Source organism: Ornithorhynchus anatinus, chromosome X1 (assembly GCF_004115215.2).
Source record: "Ornithorhynchus anatinus isolate Pmale09 chromosome X1, mOrnAna1.pri.v4, whole genome shotgun sequence".
NCBI classification, from domain to species: Eukaryota; Metazoa; Chordata; class Mammalia; order Monotremata; family Ornithorhynchidae; genus Ornithorhynchus; species Ornithorhynchus anatinus.
In genome coordinates, this window is record NC_041749.1 from 112,032,512 (window position 1) to 112,052,902 (window position 20,391).

Genomic DNA, 20,391 nt, shown 5'->3' on the forward strand with positions numbered 1-20,391 from the left:
GTTGAAATCAGTGTGTTGGGAAGCAGCATGGCCCAGTGGAAAGAGCACGAGCCTGGGAGTCAGAAGACCTGGGTTCTAATCCTAGCTCCGCCACTCATCCGCTATGTGATCTTGGGCAATCATTTAGCTTCTCTGTGCCTCTTTCCTCAACTGGAAAATGGGGATTCAATACTTCTCCCTCCTTCATAGACTGTGAGCTCTGTATGGGACAGGGACTGTGTCTAACCAGATTAACTTGTATCTCCCCCAGCAGAACAGTGCTTGACACTTAGTAAGTGCTTAACAAATACCACAGTAACTGTAAAACCAAAATGGCATCAATCTAGAAACATTCTAAGTGCTGTTTTTCAAAGCCCAGGAGTTCTGAGGCATCTTTGGAATCAAGAAAGAGTCTTGATACACTCACAAGAATATAACTTGTTCCCTGCAAGTTACTTTCCATTTTAAAAGAACTAGTACTAAAAGACACAGGCACCTTAATATGTAAAGAACTGCATTAATTCAATATAGTAGTAACACCAGGCAGATATATATATATATATAATATATATTTTAAAAAAACAACCCAAATGTTTTATCATTGGCAAGAGTTCTAGGTGTTTCAGGACACTCACTCAGATGAATACAATGCTTTATTAAACTACCCAGCTGGTAAGCAGGAGACAGATATTACAGGTCTGTTTGATTATACAAGAATACATCAAATGTGAATGAGACCAGTACCTCATCAAAGTCTGTTAACTCAGTAGTACGCGATTGTACTCCCAGGTGTGGTTGCTGATTTGACAAGATAGAAGATATAAATGGGCAAATTAAATTCATTTTTTAGCAGGAAAGGGTTACAAAAAAAAAGCCAGAGAATAAATGTGACTTTAGTGCTGACTGGTCACTTGAAGATAACAGCCTTTAGTTCAAGCTGATTTATAGAGTGATATATTAGCTATCTAGAAAAACAAAGGGGAAAAGTCTAAAATGTAAAATTTTAACAGCCTGAAAAATGAATATGCACCTTCTTCCTAAGGAAGCTTTGAAGCTACCCTATAAAACTTTAAGGAATGCAATTATGTTAATGCTGAATTGAGATTTTCCCAAATGCCACTTTAAGAAATATGGAATCAAAAACCTATCTGGGGGCTTTCAGTGCCTCAGGTGGTACTTTTTACAAATGGTTCCCCACTATTTCTTCCACTGGTGGGGTTGCCTTTTTTTTTTTTCCCCAAGGTCTTCCCCTTCCCCAGGAATGTTTACATTACATGACTTGGGAAAAAAAATACCAGGTTTGAAGAACATACTGTCATCAAATTTTGCATTTTTCTGCAGGAAACCAATGCTTTTGGTCATTACAGTCTAAGTTCCAAGTGGGTAAGGAACTTATCTGGTTTGCACTCGCCAAACATTGAATACAGGTGCATTGCGCTCAGGGGGCATTCAATAAATACTTTACTACATATTTTATATCCCCAGATTGAGGACATTTTGTGTAATAATGTCAGTATACTCACCTTATGTTTCCTATTTAAAAGGCAGTCCCAGAAGTCCACACATTTTGAGTGCTTATTTGAAAAACCCAAAATGATCAAAAACACATTAAAGATGACTATATTCTGGTTGTATATCTAAGATTTATGCCAAATATCAGAACTCAAAAGGTACAACCAATTTTGCCATTCCCCACCCATGTCTTCTCTGCACTTACCACTAAAACTGCTCCCTTTAATATCTGAGTGTTTTCTTGTACCACTTGACCATGGTATCATTCTTTGATCATTCACCTTCTCAAAGCAAAATTAGCCTGAAATAATAGATTCCCTGTTCCCTATAGCAATTTATACATTAGAAACTAGCAAAGAATTATAAGAGGGTCTGTTTCCAATCAGTGACAGAAACTGAAGGATTACAATGTCTTTCAGAGACGGCAATAGTCTAAGTGTCATTTGCCGATCCAGAAATGTTACATTTTGAGTCATTATTTATGCAAGCTATATAAACAAGTGCTATGTTAAACCAACTAGTCAGTACATTCAGTTCTGCCATAAATGCATGTTTTCAGTCTGCATTTTGGCTAGGACATTGTTAGGGAATGTTTGTTCAACAATGTGAGCCTCTTTGGATACCGTGGGCCGTGGTGCCAGAAGACACGGCTTGTGCCCGACCCCAGCATCAGTGAGCACTACAGTGACTTTTCCTCAGCGTCACGTTTGGCAAGAACGCAACGCTCAAGTTATAGAACTGGGTGTACCTAATTTCTATAGTATAGCCTCTGTATATCAGTGTTCTTCCCCAGAAAAATAGGGTCATATTAAAATACAATTCAAATCCTGAAAGATGCACAAACTATCCCATAAAGAGCTCGGGGGTGGGCGCTGGACAGAAGGCAAAGTTTGCTTGGGTTAACAGTCTGGACCATACATCCAGGTTTTTTCTAAATAAATGATCAAAACAGCCTTAACCCCTCTAAAAATATTAGTAACGATATTTATTGAATGCGAGGCAATGCCAGTTAAATTTAGATGTTAGATGAAATGAGGATCCCTTTCAATTTACAAATTTGTTTAAAGAACTATCTGTGGCTTCAGAAACATCCATTAAAAAAAAGACCCCCATCTTTTGCATTAAGGGAAAAGCATACATTTCCAAGTTGTCAAGTACAGAGAATCAGTTTCCTATAAGATACGTTCCTTTTCTTGGTCTGCAGCTTTCAAGAACCAAACAACCTGTAGGATAAGGAGAGAAATACAGTATCACTGAGAGAAGACGACTGACTTAGGCAAAAAGAAAACAAGAAAACACTGCAGTTTTAGAAGCAGCATGTCCTAGTGGATAGAGCATGCTCCTGAGAGACAGAAGGACCTGGTTGGGTTGCAATGCTTTGAGGAGGCTGAATTTGATTCTTGCACACATTTCTTTCCCAATCGGGGCAGGACTGCACTTAGAACAGTGTTCGGTATACAGTAAACGCTTAACAAATACCATCATTATTATTCTGGCACTTGACTAGATTTGAGAACGGAACTAATATCTGGATGTCTATTGTGGGTCATTTCACACTTAATAGTAATGATGATGCTATTAAGCGCTTACTGTGTGTCGAGCGCTAGGGTAGATACAAAGATACAAACTAATCAGGTGGGACACAGTCCACATCCCACATGGGGCTCACCGTCTCAATCCTCATTTTACAGATGAGGGAACTGAGGAGAAGTGACAACAGACAAGTAGTGGAACCGGGCCGGGATTAGAATTCAGAACCTCTGCCTCCCAAGCCCGGACTCTTTCCACTAAGCCATGCTGCTTCTCAATGAGCATGAGACGAGGCAAGAACAGATGCACCATTCTTTCCCCATAGCCTTGTGTTTTTTGCTCGTTACTAATGCTCACAGTTAATGTCATCAATTCAAAGTCAGGGGCCCCAAGTCCAGGGGGAGGAACCCGTCCGCACTAGTTCAGGGGAAAAGGGAGGAGAAGAAAAGCACTAGAAGCCCTGGGAAGTGGTGGGTATATATGGAGCCCAGCTCCACAGGTCCGAGCGGTCTTTGGACCTCTCTGACTCTTTTATTATCCCCTCAAGTCTGTCCGGGTGATTTTTGCCCCTGTTTATAACACTGATGCTGCGACTATTTGACAGAAAGTCTCTGAGGCTTGGCTCCATTTCTTAAAAAACAAAAGACAAACCAAAAAAAACCCCTAACAAAAAAAACCAAGGTGCCCTTGAAATATAAAGCCCGCTAAGAATTTAGCTAGATTTCAGAGCAAAGTTTAAAATGCAAACCTGAGCCACATTTTTATTTGCTACATTCCATGAAACTTTAATGAAGGCACTGCAGTTCGCATCGAGTGATATAGTTACTGATTCGGGGGAAGCATCTCCTTACAGACGGCTAAATGGAATTGGAAGCCAAAGAGTCAGAGAGCCTGGGCTGAGGCAGCACAGACCTGGAATAGAAGCAGCGTGGCCTAGTGGATAGAGCCCGGGCCTGCAAGTCGGAATGATTGGGTTCCAATCCCGGCTCCGCCACTTGTCTGCTGTGTGACCTTGGGCAAGTCACTTCACCTCTCTGGGCCTCAGTTCCCTAAACTGTAAAATGGGGATTATTTAATTAAATAATAATTATGGCATCCGTGAAGCACTATGTGCCAGGCACTTGTAAAAAGTGCTGGGGTGGTTACACGCAAAGCGGGTTGGACACGGTGACTTGCTCAAGATCACACAGCAGACAGTGGCGGATCCGGAATTAGAACTCATGACCTTCTGATTCCCAGGACAGTGCTCTCTACCCACTACGCCACCCTGCTTCTCTGTGAGCTCCACGTGGAACGTGGACAGTGTCCAACCTGATTAGTTCGTATCTACCCCTTTCTTTTTTTCTTTCAATAGTATTTATTGAGTGCTTACTATGTGCAGAGCACTGTACTAAGCGCTTGGGATGAACAAGTCAGCAACAGATAGAGACAGTCCCTGCCGTTTGACGGGCTTACGGTCTAATCGGGGGAGACGGACAGACGAGAACAATGGCAATAGAGTCAAGGGGAAGAACATCTCGTAAAAACAATGGCAACTAAATAGAATCAAGGCGATGTACAATTCATTAACAAAATAAATAGGGTAATGGAAATATATACAGTTGAGCGGACGAGTACAGTGCTGTGGGGATGGGAAGGGAGAGGTGGAGGAGCAGAGGGAAAAGGGGAAAAGAGGGTTTAGCTGGGAGAGGTAAAAGGGGGGGTGGCAGAGGGAGTAGAGGGAGAAGAGGAGCTCAGTCTGGGAAGGCCTCTTGGAGGAAGTGAGTTTTACCCCGGCACATAACAAGCGTGTATTGAATATCTTAAAAAAAAAAAAAAAAAGGATAGGCATGAGAGAAAGTCCGTTTTAACCTGGTCTGTCACTTAACCCGCTTTTTGAGCCCGGATAAGTTGCTTCATGGGGGTGATGGTTCCCCATGAACTCAGCACTGTAGGCGTGATACCATTAGCTAACCATCCCGATTAGACTGTAAGCCCATCAATGGGCATGGACTGTCTCTATCTGTTGCCGATTTGTACATTCCAAGCTCTTAATACAGTGCTCTGCACATCGTAAGCGCTCAATAAATACTACTGAATGAATTAGCTTGTTAAGCAAGAGTAGCCAAACAAGCCCACCCTGCCCCTTGAAGTCACACTGTGAGTCGCATGTGGGACAGGGACTATGTCCGACCTAAGCCCATATCATTCGCCTCTACCACCCCCTCCAGATACTTGTCGCTGTCATCTACCGCCATCCTGGTCCCACCTCCGACTTCTTCAACCACCTAGACCCCTTTCTCACCTTCCTTCTCTCCTTCTCTCTGCCCACTCTGATCCTCGGAGACTTCAACATCCATATGGATGTACCCGATGACTCCTCTGCCGCCCGCCTGCTATCCCTCCTCGACTCTGCCGACCACCATACTGCGCCCACTCACTGACTCGGTCACACCCTCGATCTCGTCATCTCCTACCTCTGCACTATCTCCTCCCTCACCGACTCTGAAATCCCTCTCTCTGACCATAACCTTCTCACCTGCCTCATCTCTCACACTGCCTCCCCCTGCAGATCTTCGCTACTGCCCCACAGAGACCTCCGCTCTCTTGATCCCATCCGTCTTTCCAAAAGCATCTCTCCTCACCTTGCCGCCCTGTCCTCACTTCCCACTCTCAATGATCAGGTCTCCGCTCTCAACTCCACCCTCTCTACTCAACTCTCTTGCCCCCCTTTCCTTCTGCCGCTCTCGCTCCACTAACCCACAGCCCTGGATCACCTCCTCTGTCCGCCTCCTATGCTCCTATGCTCGAGCTGCCGAGCGCTGCTGGCAAAAGTCCAAGCACCAAGCCGACCTCACACACTTCAAATTTATCCTTTCCTGCCTTAACTCTGCCCTCTCCTCCTCCAGGCAAAACTTCTTCTCCTCCCTCATCGACACCCATGCCCGTCACCCCCGCCGATTGTTCCGGACCTTTAACTCTCTCCTTAGGCCCCCTGTTCCTCCCCCTCCCCCATCTCTCACCCCCAATGATCTGGCCACCTATTTCCTCATGAAAATCAACACAATCAGGTCTGAGCTCCCCAAAGTCACCCCTCCGCCTCTCCCCTCCCCCCCACCAACCCTCTCGCCTACTTTTCCATCCTTCCCTGCAGTATCCTCAGAGGAGATCTCCTCCCTCCTCGCAAGTGCCACCCCCTCCACCTGCGCCTCGGACCCCATTCCCTCACCTTATTAAAACCATCGCCCCTGCCCTCCTCCCTTCCTTAACTTCTATTTTTAACCACTCAATCTCCAATGGCTTCTTCCCCTCTGCCTTCAAACATGCCCACGTCTCCCCCATCCTAAAAAAACCCGCTCTTGACCCCACTTCCCCCTCCAGTTATCGCCCTATCTCCCTACTACCCTTCCTTTCCAAAATCCTAGAACGAGTCATCTACAATCGCTGCTTAGAATTCCTTAACTCCCATTCTCTCCTGGACCCCCTCCAATCTGGCTTCCGTCCCCTCCGCTCTACTGAGACTGCTCTCTCTAAGGTCACCCATGACCTCCTTCTTGCCAAATCCAATGGCTCCTACTCCATTCTGATCCTCCTTGACCTCTCTGCTGCCTTTGACACTGTCGACCATCCCCTCCTCCTCCATACCTTATCTCACCTTGGCTTCACGGACTCCGTCCTCTCCTGGTTCTCCTCTTATCTCTCTGGCCGGTCATTCTCGGTCTCCTTCGCTGGAGCCTCCTCCCCCTCCCATCCTTTAACTGTTGGAGTTCCTCAAGGGTCAGTTCTTGGCCCTCTTCTGTTCTCCATTTACACTCACTCTCTCGGTGAACTCATTCGCTCTCACGGCTTTGACTACCATCTCTACGCAGATGACACGCAGATCTACATCTCCGCCCCTGTCCTCTCCCCCTCCCTTCAGGCTCGCATCTCCTCCTGCCTCCGGGACGTCTCCACCTGGATGTCGGCCCGCCACCTAAAACTCAACATGAGCAAGACTGAGCTCCTCATCTTCCCTCCCAAACCCGGTCCTCTTCCAGACTTCCCTATCACCGTGGATGGCACGGCCATCCTTCCCGTCTCTCGGGCCCGCAATCTCGGTGTCATCCTTGACTCGTCTCTCTCGTTCACCCCACACATCCTATCCGTTACCGAGACCTGCCAGTTTCACCTTTACAATATCGCCAAGATCCGCCCTTTCCTCTCCACTCAACTGGCTACCTTACTGCTACGGGCTCTCGTTATATCCTGGCTAGACTACTGTGTTAGCCTTCTTTCTGATCTCCCTTCCTCCTCTCTCGCCCCGCTCCAGTCTGTTCTTCACTCCGCTGCCCGGCTCATCTTCCTGCAGCAACGATCTGGGCATGTCATTCCCCTTCTTAAACACCTCCAGTGGTTGCCTATCGACCTCCGCTCCAAACAAAACTCCTCACTCTAGGCTTCAAGGCTCTACGTCACCTTGCCCCTTCCTACCTCTCCTCCCTCCTCTCTTTCTACTGCCCACCCCGCACGCTCCGCTCCTCTGCCGCCCACCTCACCGTCCCTCGGTCTCGCCTATCCCGCCGTCGACCCCCGGGCCACGTCCTCCCGCGGTCCTGGAACACCCTCCCTCCTCACCTCCGCCAAACTGATTCTCTTCCCCTCTTCAAAACCCTACTTAAAACTCACCTCCTCCAAGAGGCGTTCCCAGACTGAGCTCCTCTTCTCCCTCTGCCACCCCCCCTTCACCTCTCCGCAGCTTAACCCTCCTTTCCCCCCATTTCCCTCTGCTCCTCCCCCCTCCCTTCCCATCCCCTCAGCACTGTACTCGTCTGCTCAACTGTATATATTTTCATTACCCTATTTATTTTGTTAATGAAATGTACATTGCCTTGATTCTATTTAGTTGCCATTTTTTTTTTATGAGATGCTCTTCCCCTTGACTCTATTTATTGCCAGTGTTCTTGTCTGTCTCCCCCGATTAGACTGTAAGCCCGTCAAACGGCAGGGACTGTATCTGTTGCCGACTTGTTCATTCCAAGTGCTTAGTACAGTGCTCTGCACATAGTAAGCGCTCAATAAATACTATTGAATGAATGAATAATCCACTTGTATCTATCCAGTGCTTAGAACACTGACACATAGTAAGCGCTTAAATGCCATAAACAAAAAAAGGGTCTTTCTATGTGCCAGGCACTGTATTAAGCGCTGGGGTAGATGCAAGCTAATTAGTTTGGACACAGTCCATGATCCACATGGGGCTCGCAGTCTTACCCTCCATTTTACAGATAGCTAACTGTGTCTGTCCATCTCCCCCGATTAGACTGTAAGCCCGTTAAAGGGCAGTTACTATCTATTACCGATTTGTACATTCCAAGCGCTTAGTACAGTGCTCTGCACATAGTAAGCACTCAATAAATTCTACTGAATGAATGCATTCTCATAACAAATATCACAATCGTTATCATCATCATTAGCAGGTACACGTCTACCAACTCTGTTGTAGTAATAATAATAATGATGGTATTTGTTAAGCGCTTACTATGTGCCAAGCACTGTTTTAAGCTCTGGGGGGGATACAAGGTGCTCACTGTGGGCTCACAGTCTTAACCCCCATTTTACTGATGAGGTAACTGAGGTACAGAGAAGTTAAATGACTTGCCCCAAGTCACAAAGCTGACAAGGGGTGGAGCCGGGATTAGACCTCATGACCTCTGACTCCGAAGCCCGGGCTCTTTCCACCGAGCCACGCTGCTTCTCTGCACACAGTAAACACTCAATAAATACGAAGGATTGAAACGGTGACAGAGGAGGAAAAAGATGTCACAGCCAGGTGCAAGTGACCTATCCCACGAATTTGGGCCATCCACCCACCCTCCCTTGGCAGTTTAGGGGAGTCCAGATGATGCACAGACATCATTGCTCCAGGTGAGGACCCCGTCACCATAGCGGCAGAGCCAGACTGCCTATACGGCAGCTCCCATCAAACAGATCAATCCATGGTATTTATTGAGTGCTTACTATGTACAGAGCACTGTTCTAAGAGCTTGGGAAAGTACAAGAGAGTCGGCTGATGTGGCAGATGCAATCCCTGGCACAAGGAGCTCTTCAGGCTGCCCGGATGAGGCAGGTGTATGGGAATTGGGAACATGGGAGAAAACTGCGCTACTCTGTAGTGTAGGACCGTGTTATGGCCGTCTGGGAGTGCTGTCCTTTCACCCCTTCTCCTTCAACCCACCCACCCTCAGCAAGGAACAGTGATGGAGGAGAAGCATCTTCCCTTTCCACCTTAGTGTCCCCCCTTTCCCTCCTCCCTCAGAGTCCCCAAGTTCTTCCCCGGTGTTAAAATGAAAAGCCCACACCCCTGAGTCACAACCTCTCTGTAACTCAGTTCTTTTCATTGGTAAAACTGGAATAATGTACTGGGAGTCATTAAGGAAAAAAAAAAGCACTTTGAAAATACAATACTGAGCAGTGAATCCACATGAAAAGCAGAGCAAAATAAGTGATATACTTTGATATCTAGTTCTACTTACACAATCATACAAAACATCATGAAAACATTCCATAAGGCAATGAAGATTCGAAAGTATCTGAGACTTAACAAAAACTCCCTGATGTTGTCACCTAGAAAAATTAAGAAACAATTGTTTAATGTGGTTGAAATATTCAAGCTAACCACCTGCTTTACTTTTTGAATGTAAAATGATTCCGACGACCAAAATTCTATATGTTCACTTTAGACTATCATTCACGGTAAAAAAAAACAAACAAAAAAAAAACAATCCAGTGATCACAGGCAAAATTCAGAGAGAAAAGCCTAAAAGTGCCAACCTTCCCCTCCCCACAACAGAAAACACAGTAAGACAAGTGTGCAAAAATGTGTTTCTCTTCTCTAGTTCTTCACTGAGGAAAAGGAACTTTTGAGGCAAGTGCATTAGATTGCAAATTCCGTGAGGGCACAGAAGTTAAGTGATTTGCCCAAGGTTACATGACATTTAAGTGGTGGAGCTGGGATTACAACCCAGATCCATGATCTTTCTACTATGCCCCGCTGCTTCCAAATATATCTATGTAGAGGAATTCCGAGGGTATGAATGAACTGCACAAGAGGTGTGTGCACGTGCGGGATGGGATAAGGGGGCTGAACAAGAAAGGCTTCCTGGATGAGGTGAGGTTTTAAGAAGGCTTTAACAATAGAGATGGCAATCGATATTGCAGATATAACTGGAAGCTGAGGAAGACAGAGAGCTCCACACTGAGAGAACAAAGGTGGAAGAGTCACAAGTGAGGACTACAGAATAAGCTAGGGAGGAACAAAGAATGTGAATTGGAGAGAAATGGGTGAGGAGAGCGACTGTGTAAAGTCGAGTGAGCGGTGGAGAGCCTTGAAGCCGACGGTCAGGAGCGTCTGTTGAATGCAGAGGGAGATGGGTAAATCATTGGAGGCTTTTGAGGAGTGGAGAGATGTGTGCAGAACAAAAAGATCATCTACACAGCAGCGTGGAGTCTGAACTGGAAGTGGGTCCTTAGTACAGTGCTCTGCACACAGTAAGCAGTCAATAAATACCACTGATTGAGGTGGAGGGGGCTGGTACTGACTACCCACCACCACTCCAAAGTGACACCTAAATGGTTGTAGTTCATATTGACTCTGAACGTTGATGATGAGTAGCAAAAAGCAATGAACTTCAAAGCAGCTCAATACTATTTAGAGTGCCTGTGTGCAGAGTAATGATAATAATAATAATGGTATTTGTTAAGGACTTACTATGTGCCAAGCACTGTTATAAGCACTGGGGTGGATAGAAGGTAATCAGCTTATCCTATGTGGGCTCACAGTCTTAATCCCCATTTTACAGATGAGGTAACTGGGGCACAGAGAAGTTAAGTGGCTTACCCAAGGTCACACAGCAGACAAGTGGCGGAGCTTGGATTAGAACCCACGTCCTCTGACTCCCAAGTCGTGCTCTTTCCACTAAGCCACGCTGCATCTCTAAGTACTTATGTTTGGGAGAGTACTGGCCTAGAGCACAGGCCTGGGAGTCAAATGGTTGTGGGTTTTAATCCCGACTCTGCCACATGTCTGCTGTGTGACCTTGGGCAAGTCACTTCACTTCTCTGGGCCTCAGTTCCCTCATCTGTAAAATGGGGATAAAGACTGTGAGCCCCATGAGGGACAGGGACTGTGTCCAACCTGATTACCTTGTATCTACCCCAGCGCTTATAAGTGCTTGGTGCTTTAATAAATTCTACAATTAGGCCTATGTCCTACCTCTGGCCTGGAACGCCCTCCCTCCTCAAATCCACCAAAAAAATCCATCACCCTTCCCCCCTTCAAAGCCCTACTGAAGGCTCACCTCCTCAAAGAGGCCTTCCAGACTAAACCCTGCCTTTTCCTCAGCTCTCCCTCCCCATCGCCCCAACTTGCTCCCTTTGCGCTATCCGCCCCTGCCCCCCCAGCACTTGTGTATATATGCACATATCTATAATTCTATTTTTTCATTCATTCAATAGTATTTGAGCGCTTACTATTTGCAGAGCACTGTACTAAGCGCTTGGAATGTACAAATTGCTTTGCTGTCTCCCCTGTTTAGACTGTGAGCCCGTTATTGGGCAGGGATTGTCTCTGTTGCCGAATTGTACATTCCAAGCGCTTAGTCCAGTGCTCTGCACATAACCGCTCAATAAATACTATTGAATTGATTTGAATTTATATTGATGCCTGTTTGTTTTGATGTCCGCCTCCCCCCTTATAGACTGCTTGGTGGGGGCAGGGATTTTCCTCTTTATTGCTGAATTGTACTTTCCAAGCACTTAGTACAGTGATCTGCACACAGTAAGTGCTCAGTAAATACGACTAAATGAGTGAATAATAGAATTAGGAGACAACTCCTACCCTCAAAGAATCTACAACCTAGCATGGAGGGGGAGACAGACACTAAAATAAAATTACAGCTAGGGGGTATGTATGGGAATTACTGCTAATGTGACAGGGTAAAGCAGTGTGGCTCAGTGGAAAGAGCATGGGCTTGGGAGTCAAAGGTCATGAGTTCGAATCCCAGTTCTGCCACTTGTCAGCTGTGTGACTGTGGGCAAGTCACTTAACTTCTCTGTGCCTCAGCTTCCTCATCTGTAAAATGGGGATTAACTATGAGCCTCACGTGGGACAACCTGATTACCCTGTATCTACCCCAGCGCTTAGAACAGTGCTCTGCACATAGTAAGCGCTTAACAAATACCAACATTATTATGTACATAAGTATATGCTTAGCAGCTTGACCTAGTGGATAGAGTCTGGTCCTGGGAGTCGGTGGATCTGGGTTCTAATCCTGCCTCTGCCACTTTGCTCTATAACCTAAGGCTGGTCACTTGTCTATGCCTCAATTACCTCACCTGTAAAATGGGGGTTAAGATGTGAGCCCTATTTGGGAGAGGGACAGTGTGCAACCTTTCATTCATTCATTCAATAGTATTTATTGAGCGCTTACTATGTGCAGAGCACTGTACTAAGCGCTTGGGATGAACAAGTCGGCAACAGATAGAGACAGTCCCTGCCGTCTGACGGGCTTACAGTCTAATCGGGGGAGACGGACAGACAAGAACAATGGCAATAAATAGAGTCAAGGGGAAGAACATCTCGAAAAACAATGGCAACTAAATAGAATCAAGGCGATGTACAATTCATTAACAAAATAAATAGGGTAATGGAAATATATACAGTCGAGCGGACGAGTACAGTGCTGTGGGGATGGGAAGGGAGAGGTGGAGGAGCAGAGGGAAAAGGGGAAAAAGAGGGTTAAGCTGCGGAGAGGTAAAAGGGGGATGGCAGAGGGAGTAGAGGGAGAAGAGGAGCTCAGTCTGGGAATGCCTCTTGGAGGAGGTGAGTTTTAAGTAGGGTTTGAAGAGGGGAAGAGAATCAGTTTGGCGGAGGTGAGGAGGGAGGGCGTTCCAGGACCGCGGGAGGACTTGACCCAGGGGTCGACGGCGGGATAGGCGAGACCGAGGGGTGGTGAGGAGGTGGGCGGCAGAGGAGCGGAGCGTGCGGGGTGGGCGGTAGAAAGAGAGAAGGGAGGAGAGGCAGGAAGGGGCAAGGTGATGGAGAGCCTTGAAGCCTAGAGTGAGGAGTTTTTGTTTGGAGCGGAGGTCGATAGGCAACCACTGGAGTTGTTTAAGAAGGGGAGTGACAGGCCCAGATCGTTTCTGCAGGAAGATGAGCCGGGCAGCGGAGTGAAGAATAGACTGGAGCGGGGCGAGAGAGGAGGAAGGGAGGTCAGAGAGAAGGCTGACACAGTAGTCTAGCCGGGATATAACGAGAGCCCGTAACAGTAAGGTAGCCGTCTGGGTGGAGAGGAAAAGGGCGGATCTTGGCGATATCGTAGAGGTGAAACTGGCAGGTCTTGGTAACGGATAGGATGTGTGGGGTGAACGAGAGAGACGAGTCAAGGATGACACCGAGATCGCGGGCCCGAGAGACGGGAAGGATGGTCGTGCCATCCACGGTGATAGAGAAGTCTGGGAGAGGACCGGGTTTGGGAGGGAAGATGAGGAGCTCAGTCTTGCTCATGTTGAGTTTTAGGTGGCGGGCCGACATCCAGGTGGAGACATCCTGGAGGCGGGAGGAGATGCGAGCCTGAAGGGAGGGGGAGAGGACAGGGGCGGAGATGTAGATCTGCGTGTCATCTGCATAGAGATGGTAGTCAAAGCCGTGAGAGCGAATGAGTTCACCGAGGGAGTGAGTGTAAATGGAGAACAGAAGAGGGCCAAGAACTGACCCTTGAGGAACTCCAACAGTTAAAGGATGGGAGGGGGAGGAGGCTCCAGCGAAGGAGACCGAGAATGACCGGCCAGAGAGGTAAGAGGAGAACCAGGAGAGGACAGAGTCCGAGAAGCCAAGGTGAGATAAGGTATGGAGGAGGAGGGGATGGTCGACAGTGTCAAAGGCAGCAGAGAGGTCAAGGAGGATTAGAATGGAGTAGGAGCCATTGGATTTGGCAAGAAGGAGGTCATGGGTGACCTTAGAGAGAGCAGTCTCGGTTAGGTAACAACCTGATTAGCTTGTATTCGTTCATTCAATTGTACCTATTGTATCCACCCCAGCGCTTAGTACAGTGCCTGGCACATAGAAAACACTTAAATACCATAAAAAAAAAAGTACCTCAAGTGGTTGAAAGCACTTGTAAGAAGCTGGAAAGTGCTAAAGTAGCAGTTGGGAGATGGGGGAAATAAATTGTTTATATCTACAGTCTAAAAGAAATTAGGAATTTTGTCTAAATGAAATTTAACCACAACTAGCCCCTGCCATTATTTTTTAAGGGATGTCAGGGGAAATTGTGATTAGTACTTGGCTGCAGAAAGGTAACAGACAGAGCACAGGTATCAGCAGCAACATGGATTAGGGTGAGAAAAGTTTTGTAGAGAGGTTAAATCCATAATTATTTTAACCAGACCTCAAAAATATTCAGAGTATCAGCCACACAATTTTTAAGCCCACTGGGTCTCAGAGATAAATAGGAAATCAGTACATTTTCCTACCTGTTTGGCATACTACTCAACTTGGGTAGGTGGGAATTGTACTGAGTGCCAACTGTGTGCAAAACATTGTATTAGGGGGCAGAACAAGAGAAGTAAAAGGCAAACCCCTACCTTCAAGGGGTTTACAATCAATCAATGGCATTTATTCAGTGTGCACAGTACTAAAGGCTTGGGAGAGTACAACAGAGTAGACACTGTCCATCCCTGCCTTCAAGGAATTTTGCAGCCAAATGGGGGAAACAAAAAAAATATTTTACAAGTAGTGGTAGAGCTAAACAGCAGGAGTATACACATAAATACTTAGATGCTCAGGGTGGAGTGACAAGGTTGGGGATGATGAAGGCTTCCTGAAGGAAGGGAGATTTTAGAAGACTTTTGAAGACCAGGAGAACTGTGGTGAAAGATTTGAGAGGACAGAGGAAACAGGAGCAAGAGCAATGAAGAGTAACAGTGGAAGAAAGCAGATATGCAAACAGATAGCTGTACAGAGCCTTGAAGCCAATGGTCAGGAGTTTCTGCTTGATGAAAACAGAAGTGAGTAGCTATTGGAAGTTTATGAAGAGTAGATACATTCAATCGTATTTATTGTGTACTGTGTACAGAGCACTGTATTAAGCGCTTGGAAAGTAGTTTGGCAAAAAAAAGAGAGAGAGAGAGAGAGAGAGAGAGACGATCCCTAAATGATAGCTCTTTATGGTATTTTGAAGCAACTTACTATGTGTCAGGAACTGTCCTGGGAACTGTGGTAGATATGAGCTAATCAAGTTGGACGTCCATGTCCTATGTGGGGCTCACCGTTTTAATCCCCATTTTCCAGATGAGATAACAGGCACAAAGAAGCTAAATGACTTGCCCAAGGTCACACAGCAGACAAAGGGCAGAGCTGGGATTAGAACCCAGGTCCTTCTGACTCTCAGGCTAGTGTCTATCCACTAGGCCATGCTGCTTCTCGTTCATTTTTAGCCACACTGAATTTAAGTGCCAGTGTGACATCCATGAGGTGATGTCCTGGAGGCAAGAGAAGCAGCATGGCCTAGTGGAAAGAGCACGAGCCTGGGAGTCAAAGGACCTGGACTCTAACCCCAGCTCCACCACGTATCTGCTGTGTGACTTTGGGAGAGTGACTTGACCTCTCTTGGGCCTCACTTCCTTCATCTATAAAATGGGGATTAAGACTGTGAGCCAATCGATTTTATCTATCCCAGTGCTTAAGCACAGTAACTGGCACATAGTAAATGCTTCACAGAACGTTTCCTGTATTTTTTCAACAGTATCAAAGGTGACAGAGGTCAAGGAGGAGGAGGACAGAGAAGAACCCATTAGATTTGGCAAAGAGAAGGACAAACCTGGAGACCCTGAAGAGCATGGTCTCAGTGGAATGAAGGGTACAAAAGTCAGACTGCAGTGGATCAAGCAGAAAGTTGGTGGAGGGGAAGGGAAGGCACCAAGTGGATACAAATTCAAGGAATTTGGACAATAATGGGAGCAGGGAGGCTTCTGTACGGTTAAGGCAAGACTATGTTTGAAGGCAGAGAGAATCAGTCTACAGAGGAGCAGCGTGACGTAGTGGATAGAGCCTGTACTTTAAGCACAGGGGTGGATATGAGCCAGTCAAGTTGGACACAGTCCCTGTCCCGCGCGGGGCTCACAGTTTCGATCCCCATTTTACAGATGAGGTAACTGAGGCCCAGAGAAGTGAAGTGACCTGCCCAAGGCCACACAGCAGACAAGTGGCGGAGCCGGAATCTGAACCCATGACCTTCTGACTCTCAGGCTTGTGCTCTATCCGCTAGGCAAGACTGCTTCTCGTTTTAACCACACTGAACTTAAGTGCCAGTGCAAATCCGGGAGGTGATGTCTTGGAGGCAAGAGAAGCAGCTTGGCCTAATGGAAAGAGCACGAGCCTGGGAGTCAGAGGACTGGGGCATTTAACAAATACTTTAAGGAAAAAAAAATATGAATAAGAGATTGAAGATGGCAGTAAGGGAGGGGAGAAGGGAGGGTGCAGTGTCTTCAAGAGGTGAGAATGGAAGGGTCCAAGTGTCAGGTAGCGAGCCTAAGGGGTGGTATAAACATAAGCTTCGGTATGGTTAAGGCAAGACTATATTTGAAGGCTGAGAGAATGAATCTGCAGAGAAGCAGGGTGGCTCAGGGGAACGAGCCCGGGCTTGGGAGTCAGAGGTCGTGGGTTCTAATCCTGACTCCGCCACTTCTCAGTTGTGTGACTTTGGGCAAGTCACTTAACATCTCTGTGCCTCAGTGACCTCATCTGGAAAATGGGGATTAATAACAACAATGATGGCATTTGTTAAGCACTTACTATGTGCAAAGCACTGTTCTAAGTGCTGGAGAGGATACAAGATGATCAGGTTGTCCCACATGGGGCTCACAGTCTTAATCCCCATTTTACAGATGAGGTAACAGGCACAGAGAAGTGAAGTGACTTGCCCAAAGTCACACAGCTGACAAGTGGCTGAGTCGGGATTTGAACCCATGACCTCTGATTCCCAAGCCTGTGCTCTTTCCCCTGAACCACACTGCTTCTCTGGTAAGATTAAGATTGTGAGCCCCACAGGGGACAACCTGATTACCTTTTATCTCCCCCAGCGCTTAGAACAGTGCTTGGGCCATAGTAAGCGCTTAACAAATATTATTATTATAATAATGAGGGAGAGAGAAGCTGTGGCGAGAATCAGAAGGGGAACAAGTGGAAATGGAGGACCCAGTTTCTGGGTCCTGCTCAGCTGGGTCCGATTCTAAGGGCAGTCTCTGCTGCCGCGACACCAGCTAGTCAACTCGTGCCTCGCCCAGGACTGCCCCGATGCCACGCTTTCAGGCAGAAAACATGACACCACCCTGCCCCCTCACCCCTGACCAGCAGGACAAGGTGCCACAAAAACGATGGACCCCGAGGGGGCGGTGACATTGCAGTCAATCAGTGGCATTTATTGAGCGCATAAGATGTACAGAGCACTGTACTAAGCGCTTGGGAGAGTACAACAATTAGCACAAAGAGGCGCTACAAGTACCCTTCCAAGTGCAGTGCTCTGCACACAGTAAGCACTCACTGCAATTGATAGGATGAATGTGTATTGGACTGATGAAGACCTTTGGCCCCTCCCCTCCCATGGGTGCCTTATGTGACTGCCCAACTACGTGAATAACCAATTGTATGGTAGAGCCAACCAACACCACTGTGTATTTATCTATAATAATTCTACTTATCTATTTTGATGCTATTGATGCATGTCTACTTGTTTTGTTGTCTGTCTCCCCCTTCTAGACTGTGATTTTGTGTGGGTAGGGATTTTGTCTATTTGTTGCCGGATTGTACTTTCCAAGCGCTTAGTACAGTGTTCTGCACACATGACTGAATGAGTGAATGAAAAGGAGGGCTGGATGGGCTGGCTTGTCATTCTTGCTTGGGTTCAGTTATATTATCGTCTGCCTCCCCCCTTAGACCGTAAACTCTAGGTGGGCAGGGAATGTGTCTAATTCTGTTCTGTTGTACTCTTCCAACCGCTTAGTACAGTGCACTGCACACAGTCAGCACTCAACAGATACCATCGATGGATCGATCACCCAAACAACATGAGACCGAGGGGCATCAGCCCAGGGCACCGATAAGATCCGGGAGTTGCAGTGCCAGCTAGGGAGACCCCATACTCGGATCTCCCAACGTGCTGCTACTGCAGGCCGCTGATGTGCGAAAATCCTGTCCCTGCTTAGATGGTCCTGGTTCTAATCATTAAGGACTCTTGCCTGGAGTACCAAGGTGTTGGATCCTCCCTCCAAAAACTATTCTTTTACACAACTATAACAATGGTTAACTTGGTTTAACTTATGACTTTCTTCACTCTTGATTGTTGCTTTTATCTATTTCCCCACTTAAATTGTGAGCAACAGGGACACGCTTTATCTAATAAATTAGTATAATTACATCAAATGCTACTATAACTACTATTAATATCAATTACATCTAAAATTTCATCTAATATTTTGCATTTGGGGATGCAGCACGGCCTAACGGAAAGAGCACGGGCCTGGGAATCAGAGCAGCTGGGTTCTAATTCTGGTTCTGCCAGTTGACTGCTGTGTGACCTTGGCTGGGTCACTTAGCTTTTTGGTACCTCACTTTCCTCATCTGTAAAATGGAGATTTAATACCTGTTCTGCCTCCTAATAATGTGTGAACCCCACATAGGGGCAAGATTCATGCCCCCCACCCCCAGAGCACTTATATACTTATCTGTAATTTATTTATATTAACGTCCCTCTTCCCCTCTAGGCTGTAAGATCGCTATGGGCAGAGAATGTGCCTGTCTACTGCTACAGTGTAAGCTCCCAAATACTTAAACAGTGCTCTGCACACGGTAGGCACCCAATGAATGCGATCGGGTGAACGAGACTGGGTCCAACCTTATTATCTTGAACCTACCCTGATACCTGGCACGTGCTAAGCGCTTATTGCTAATAATAATGATAATAATGCTATTCGTTTTTGCTACCCCCAGAGCTTTGCACACGACAAGCACTTAATAAACACCGCCACTTCTAGGAGGCCGTAGGAGCTTTGAGTACTTACCCGTGGTCGGCTCCCTTGACTCTTCCCCGAACCCTTGGGTGTCCTTTCTTTTCCTGTAGGGACATAAAGAGTGTCGACTTCCTACACGTCAGTCAGTACTTCAGAGAATCCAAAGTTTGTCTGCCACATTTATTTCGCGCTTTAGACGGTTCGTCTGGGCTCCGGAGGAAGAACGCCTCACACACTTCTCGGGAGAAGAGTTTGGGCAAGGGGGCGGCGGGGGGGGGGGGGGGGGGGGCTGAACGGACCAGCGTGGCTCAGTGGAAAGAGCCTGGGCTTCGGAGTCGGAGGTCATGGGTTCGACTCCCGGCTCTGCCACTTGTCAGCTGTGTGACTGTGGGCGAGTCACTTTACTGTGCCTCAGTGACCTCATCTGTAAAATGGGGATTAACTGTGAGCCTCACGTGGAACAACCTGATGACCCTGTATCTACCCCAGCGCTTAGAACAGTGCTCTGCACATAGTAAGCGCTTAACAAATCCCAACATTATTAAAAGAGAGGAAGCGAGGGCCCGGGGCGGCCGCACAACTCACAGTTTGAAGTTGAGCACGGCTCCGGCGTTCATCAGCAACGTCCTACGGTCAGAGAGCGAGCGCGCCCGCGCAGAGCGGTTAGGCCCACCAAAACCCTCCCTCCGGCCCCCCACCCCCGAGGCCGAGTCCGGCCCGTCCCCCTATCTCACCCACCCCAGTAGCCGCTGCGGGCCTTCCCCAATAAATCCCCAGAGCCCCAATTACCCGAAGAGTAAGATATCACCGATCATCGTTGCGATTTAGGCTCCCTCCGGAAGAGGAAGCGGAGGAATGGGCCAATCCCCGAGAGATTAAAGCGCAGCTAGACCAATCAGCGACCTCGAAGCCCAAGCGGGCCGCCCGGGCCCCGCCCCCTGGGCGCCGCCGTCGGGGCCGGGAGCGGTGGAGGCTGAGCTCGCCCGCCTGCTCGGAAAGCGATGGAGAGGAGAGAAAAGGGGCAGGGAGGGGAAAAGAAGATAAGGATAAAGCGGGGAGATGGGGAGGAGGAGGAGCAGCGGGAGCACCCAGCCGTCAAGCCGATCGGCGCTCTGGGGTGCTATGTCACTCTGGGTGACAGAATGTGACGGGCACCGGCTACGTGAGAAGGGCCGAGTGTGGCCGACGAACCCGCGGGGGGAGGAAGGCATTTCCCCGCAGCGGGCCGGTTCCTCTCGCCTAAATCCTACTTCCACCCCCATTCCTCCCTCCGTCTCCCCCCGCCCCCAACAGTCTGCCCGTTCCTGCCATTTAATTCACTCAGTCGTATTTATTGAGCGTTTACTG

The 20,391-nt window shown here is 47.5% G+C and overlaps 1 protein-coding gene across 1 annotated transcript; it reads right to left on the reverse strand.

Annotated features, from left to right (window-relative positions):
• Positions 1 to 614: 614 nt before the first annotated feature.
• On the reverse strand, positions 615 to 19,922 carry SMIM7 (small integral membrane protein 7). The gene is made up of 5 exons (XM_029051776.1): positions 19,834 to 19,922; positions 19,630 to 19,671; positions 19,096 to 19,148; positions 9,513 to 9,603; positions 615 to 2,714 (listed from the first exon to the last, which is right to left on the reverse strand). Exons 1-5 carry the CDS (start codon positions 19,857 to 19,859, stop codon positions 2,699 to 2,701), a joined length of 228 nt encoding a protein of 75 aa, XP_028907609.1. The 5' UTR covers positions 19,860 to 19,922; the 3' UTR covers positions 615 to 2,698.
• Positions 19,923 to 20,391: the final 469 nt, after the last annotated feature.

Coding starts and splice junctions, on each gene's coding strand:
- SMIM7 (XM_029051776.1), bottom strand. CDS start 19,859: ATGATCGGTGATATCTTACTCTTCGG. Junction 19,672..19,833: donor GGTGATATCTTACTCTTCGG/GTAATTGGGGCT, acceptor CTCTGACCGTAG/GACGTTGCTGATGAACGCCG. Junction 19,149..19,629: donor GCCGTGCTCAACTTCAAACT/GTGAGTTGTGCG, acceptor ATGTCCCTACAG/GAAAAGAAAGGACACCCAAG.